Source organism: Adiantum capillus-veneris, chromosome 16 (assembly GCF_014529385.1).
Source record: "Adiantum capillus-veneris isolate H3 chromosome 16, ASM1452938v2, whole genome shotgun sequence".
In the NCBI taxonomy this organism is placed as follows: domain Eukaryota; kingdom Viridiplantae; phylum Streptophyta; class Polypodiopsida; order Polypodiales; family Pteridaceae; genus Adiantum; species Adiantum capillus-veneris.
In genome coordinates, this window is record NC_140946.1 from 28585838 (window position 1) to 28592193 (window position 6356).

The 6356-nt window shown below is 44.8% G+C and overlaps 1 protein-coding gene across 1 annotated transcript; it reads right to left on the reverse strand.

Annotated features, from left to right (window-relative positions):
* Positions 1 to 3173: 3173 nt before the first annotated feature.
* On the reverse strand, positions 3174 to 4736 carry LOC147438769 (uncharacterized). The gene is made up of 3 exons (XM_086483926.1): positions 4698 to 4736; positions 3702 to 4295; positions 3174 to 3605 (listed from the first exon to the last, which is right to left on the reverse strand). Exons 1-3 carry the CDS (start codon positions 4734 to 4736, stop codon positions 3174 to 3176), a joined length of 1065 nt encoding a protein of 354 aa, XP_086340052.1.
* Between the last annotated feature and the right edge of the window lie 1620 nt (positions 4737 to 6356).

Genomic DNA, 6356 nt, shown 5'->3' on the forward strand with positions numbered 1-6356 from the left:
ACCAATCAAGGGTGAACATTGTAGCAGAGACTTGTAGGGAGAAGACATATGAGGTGGCACAGAAGGTTTCCATGAATGGAGCCAAGGCACGTCGATTTTTCAAGAAGATGTCAAAGTCTCCAATGCAGGTACACAAGGCAAGTGTCGATCTAGCAAGTGAGAAGCGGTGGGAGTTCTAGAAAGATTTGTGTTCATGCACGACAGACAAAGATCCCAATGTGGAGGTTGCTAACCAACGCAAGCTAGTATGGTCATCCTTTCAAAAGGTTGTGCAATTGATGAATCTTTCAAGCACCATCGTTGAGCAGCGAGATGAGTTCAAGAAGGTGCTTTATGAGTTCACAAAGGCCGCTAAGGAAGGATGGTCTGAAAGCAAGATTACACACTACATGGTTTGTTTTAACAGACTTAATAGATATGCAATGTTTGAAAATGCAACCTTTCTATTGGCTTATCTCCTTTTTGGTTGTTTTAGCACATTCTCTATGCGCATGGTGCATACTACATGGACCGCTATGGTTCGCTTGATATATAGAGTACACAAGGCATGGAGAAGTCCCACTATCAAGCAAAAGGAGTCTACTTTAAGAATACTCGGCATGGTAGTGGTGGTTCACACTCCAACTACATCCAAGAGATGTTTAACTGGTTTTTTAGGAACACCTTTGGGAGAGCTTGCACTATTGAGAAGGCAAGAGAGTCGATGTTAGCAAAGCCGTTACGCAAGGCCTCCCGTACTGCAGCATCTGAGAAGTGGAAACACTCGCGAGCGGCTCTGGGCCATGAGGCTTGGCGTGCAACTAAGTATCGAAATGGCAGCATTTGGGTGTTGCGTCAGCCATCTGCATGATCCAAGTTTACTTGTTAAATTCAATTGGTTTATTTGAGTTTTTCACTTAATTGGCCGCATAGTGTGAAAGGGCCCAAATCCCAAAAACCCCTATTTAAAGGTTGAAGGCGCTCATTTTGTCATTTTCCATACTAGGTGCTACCATGGCAAGAACAAAATAAACGGCAAGGATTGCATATCCAGAGGGCTCGAATGGCCAACAAATCCCAGCTACAGCAAAAGAAGCTGGAACTTCACAAATTCAAGGTGAGCTCCACACAGAAGAAGCTGGTGCTTCAAATCAACCTCGGGGGGTTCACTATTGGTAAAACTACCATATCACGTGCGTTAAAGACATGTTTGTAAAACCCCTTATCTGTGAATTTTGTTAGGATTATAATGTACCCTTTTCTTTTAAAATCTGTAAGTTTTTTTCAAATTTGAAAAAATAATTCCCTTATGTATATGTATTTCTGTAAGTTTTAAGAACTTTAAATACCCTTCTGTTGAACTCACGTGATAGGTTACATTTTTATTAGGTGACCTCCCCGGGAAATCAACATGGTCAGTCCTTTTCCTCTACAGTAGGAAAAGAGAGAAGGAAGAATCACCTTGTTGTCGATTTAGCGGACTCCAACGATTCTGAGGGCAACACGGAGAATGAGAGTGACCAAGGCAAAGAAAGAAATAACCAAAAATAGCGGTCGGAAGCTTTCGAAGAGACGCAAACGGATGATGATCCCCCATGGGTTGGCGTCAAAATACAAACTTATGCCACTCACATGTCTACTGGGGGTAAGACACTCCCTAAAGGGAGTGGACCCACACCATCACATCCGCTCAATAGTGAAGAGCACGAATCAGATGAAGAGTGGGTGGAATTGGAATATGAGGTGTTGGAGGTGCCTGTGCGGCCAAAAAAGAGAAAGAGCATTGTCTACAAGAAGAGGAAGCAAGCTGCCCCAACTCGTGCAACAAATGCACCTCCCCGTCAACCTCAGAAGGTACGAAAGCGTAGCCATGCATTTGTGGAGATTTTCCACTATTAGAAGAGCATCGAGCTCTTGATTCGGAGGGCCCCTTTTGCAAGGCTTTGCAGGGAGGTTTTGCAAATGTACAAAACTGAGTTTCGGATGGGCGTCGTGGCCATAGAGGCAGTCCAAGAGGTAGCAGAGCAATATCTAACTAGCATATTCAAGGATGCGAACCTATGTACCATCCATGGAAAGTGTGTAACGATTATGCCCAAGGATATGCAGCTTGCTTGCCGTTTGCGCCATGAGCATTAGCTTGTAATTAGTCATCAAACCTTTTTTGTATATACGAAACTTCCAAGATTGCAAAGAATTTGAATATAAGCGTCTTGTGATTGTATACTCCACTCTTTGTGCATTGTATTGCTTTAATTGTGTACCATGCAATGTAGCAATAGTCCATGTTTTTTCTACCTTCTTTTGTATGCATGTAGCTTAAAGCTTGGCATTGGGAAAACTTGCCTACATTAAGCACCTTGGCTAAGTCAAGCATGCAGTTCCTGATACATCCAAGCTATGTGAAGCACTGATGCAACCCAAATATCTTGAATGCATGGTAAAAGTTTCTGGAAAGCCTTGGAAAGGGCTTGGAATGCCCCCAAAATGGTTGCCACAAGGGCGCGCATTTGGTGCTTCCACAGGCAGATGAAGGGACCAAATGCGCGCCCTTGTGGCAGCCATTCTTAGGGCATTCCAAGCCCTTTCCAAAGCTTTCCAGGATGTTTTGCCCTGCATTCAGAATATTTCCCTTGCTTCAATGCTTCAACTAGCCTCAATGCATTAGGAAGTGCATGCCCCACTAAGTCAATGTAACATAGATTTTTTGAAGCATACATGTAATTACTTTTGGTTTTGCAACTGAAATTTATATGGGCTTGTACAGCAGCTTGGTTATGAAAGGATTTATGGTTGGATTGAATGTTGGTTAGCCATTTTGTCTTAATTGATGGGGAAAGGTATTGATAAGCCTTTATAAGGGCTTAAGATGCTCCAAAATGGGTTGCCACAAGGGCGCGCATTTGCCCCTTCCATATGCTTCTGGAAGACCCAAATGCATGCCCTTGTGGCAGCCCATTTTGGGGCCTCCCAAGCCCTTTTGTAGGCATATCAATAACTTTCCCCATGATTTAATGCAAGTTGGCTAGCCAGCATGCTTTCCAGCCCAGCATGCATCAAAAACTACATGATTCACTAAGCACAGGTGCTTCTCATAAACACATTGGAAGCCAAACATATAACAAATTCAAAAGCTTGCAAGTAAGAGAGAGTCATAGACACCAAAAAGTAGATTCATTAAGGAAATCAACGCTTTACATGATATCCGGATTTTGCTTTAGGATCTTTCGAATTACAATTTTTTGGCACTTGGCCTTTTGGGGTGGCTCGTTGTTAAGCAAAGTGATTGTAATTTCTTGGGTGTCATTAACCCCTACAACTTGGTTCATGCCGACATGGGCGATGAGGCGCCCGCAAAAGTTGACGCCGGAAGTGGATATTGCAAAATCTTTCTTTACAAGCACTACAAGGTTGGCCGATTGGGCAAGGGTTGGTAAGCACAAGGCCTTGGAGAGTGAATGGAGGGAAAAAATATTGTAGCGTCCATTGGGGGAGTAACTGGCATGCACAAACACCACGTCACCAATCGGAAGTGTGCCGAGGTAGTGAGCAAGTGCCGCTTGAGGTCCAAACGGCGTCCTCCTCCCCCCTGACCGTTGCGCCCAGGCGTCAACCTCGAAAACATCCTGCAAAACATAGAATTTGTCAGAAATATGGAAAAAAATTAGTTATAACATTAACAAAATCAATTGTAACAATCGAATTTAAGTGAGCATCTATACCTCTTGTCTACGATCCTCCTCATCAGCATTCGGGTGCAAGTAAAGTTCCACACTTGAATTCCCCTTTGGATCAAGCAAAACAGGTGTTGTAGCAGGTGATGGTGAGTCTACTCTTGTGCGTTTAGCCAAACACATGTCTTGCACGGTCACAAACTCCTCCTTTGAGACCTTGGCTTGCTCGGTTGCTTCCACCTCAGCTTCTGCGATCGCCACTGTGTCCGCCAGAGTATTCCCCATGGGCAGTAGGAGATCATCATCATGGTTGGGGGGGATATCAACCTCAAACTTGCCATGGGCATCGAGGATGGTGAAACACTCATCCATGCGAATCTCAAAGGATTTCTCCAGATCATGTAAAAACACAAACTCCTCCCCACCCACCACAATGGAGGAGAAACGGGTAATCTCTACCTCAGGGATGGCATCCCGAGTGTTGGTTCCTTCTGGCGGCCCCGGGGACGAACCGACAGATGGAGAGGCCTTCAAGAGGCCATGAATCCCTATAGGGTAGGTCAAGGCAAGCGTCCTCTCCTCTGCGGATGTGTCAATGGGCGTGGGCTTGTGGTCCTTCGCATCCGCCAGGACCCCGCCGATCTGCAAGTATGGTAGCACTATGTCAGGGCCTGCTGGGCACTCGTAAAGGAGGAAGATCATTATGGCCTGGACAAAGAAAAATGTGTTTCCGAGCTTCCCCTTATGCATTGCTCGCACATCATCATCTTCAAGCCGCACATATTGTCCGGCGGGTTGTGCTATGGTGGCAAAGCGTGCAAGCCGCTGATGAAATGGCTTGTCCCCTTTGTAGATGCGGTGCAAAAGGCCCTCGGGGACCCATTTCCCTTGTCGTTTTGGTAACTCAACAATGAATCTCCCCATGCACGTGGAAATGTATGAAGTGATGTGCTCAAGAGATTGAGAGTGGAGGGTCAAGGTGGTTTCCAAATTGGGTTGGGTTGTGAAAAATGCATGAAGCTCAGGGCAATTTGCATGCCCAACCTCACTAATGGATGCATCTAAAGCACTAGTTGCATCCATGCTTTCTCTTTGCGTAACTGGGTATGCTAGGTCTCTCTGCAATGCTGGGATGAAAATGGTAAAATGAGGAGGTGGTCCCCCTTTTATAGACATATTCCATCTTGAAAAAAATTAAAAAAATGCGTTTTAAAAATAAAATTACACAACACCTTAAAAATCAAGTACAAAACCCTAAAAATTTTCAAAATCTTCAATAAAATATCCAATACATAAAGAGTAAAGTTACAAGCCAATTCACTTAGACAAGATGACTTCATATGTAGCCCAATCTTTGTAAACAAGTATAGTGGCCTCCATCCGCCTTCCAGTCTACACACCAAAAAATGGGAAATCAAGATACAAATACCCATAAAAATTAAGAAAAGGTAGCTAATCAAGCACAAAGCAGACCTTGCGTTGTTCCAGTTTGAAACTTGCATTGCCGACATCCTCGTACCCCATTATGACAAAATGTTCCCGAAGATTGATTAGAGTCCAATGCGGGTTCACTGCAACCACCTCCACCTCATTATTGGGCATGCAGACACGAATTTCAAAGGATTGAACCTCTTCGGCCATCAGCTGCAAGGGTATCCATTTGCCAGGTTTGTGCATCCACCTTTCGTAGCTAAACCGTGCATACAAGGTGCACCTTGCCTTCAAATATCAAAGGCAAAGTTGTGTGGGGGACACATTGCACTTGTAACGTTCACCATCATGCAAACCGTCAACATAGCCCCAATTGACACCTAGAATGGTGTCCATTGCATCTACTTCAACTTATTTGCAAACAAACATTGTCGGTGTTTCCACAATCGGCAGAGAGCGCAATGCATGCACAAACAAATGGATGGGACAATGCCAACTGAGACCCACCGAAATTGTTGCCTTACCAAACTTTAGGGACCCTTGGAAATCTTGCAGCACCTTGTGCTTGAAAGAAAGCAAGGTCCAATGGTCTGGAGTTGGCCATTCTGCACTCTACAATGAGAGGGTCTCCACGGCTTCTAACCTACCATAGCCTTGGCTTGACTTCGGTACCACATACTTGTGGGAGTACATGAATACTCGCTGCTCGGTAAGTGTTTTCGATGAGACATTAGGAAACATAAGCTCCCCAATGTGAGCATGCACAACCATGAACGTGCCTGAGAGGCACTCAAGCGGCTGCCTCTCCTGAGCTAGATGAAAAAACATCTTTACAAATGCACTTAGTCAAACAAAATGATCGCATGCACGTTAAACATGATATATGCATGGGATAGCTAAACCATGAGGACTTACAATGAGGTGCAAATTGAGTTGAAGCTCTCTCCAAGTGAATCTCAGCTGCACTGTACACGTGTTGCATGATGGCCACCATTCCGGACTTGGTTTCTTTGAATGCCAATAGTCTTCCCTTCCAATGGCGTTCCAGTACGCCTCGACATTGTATGTGATGAGGTCCAGCACTGGATGGTTGCATGTAGACCCATGAACCCTTCTTGAATACCTGTGGGATCCATCCCCCCTCTGAATTTTTTGTGTTTTGCAACCAATCTCTTGTATCTCTGGTTTGGGCCGTCTATGCATGTTAGCGGTGGACATGCTTGGGAAGTTGGGCTTAGGAAGGGATTGGGAATGGGTGGGAGGAAGATGAGG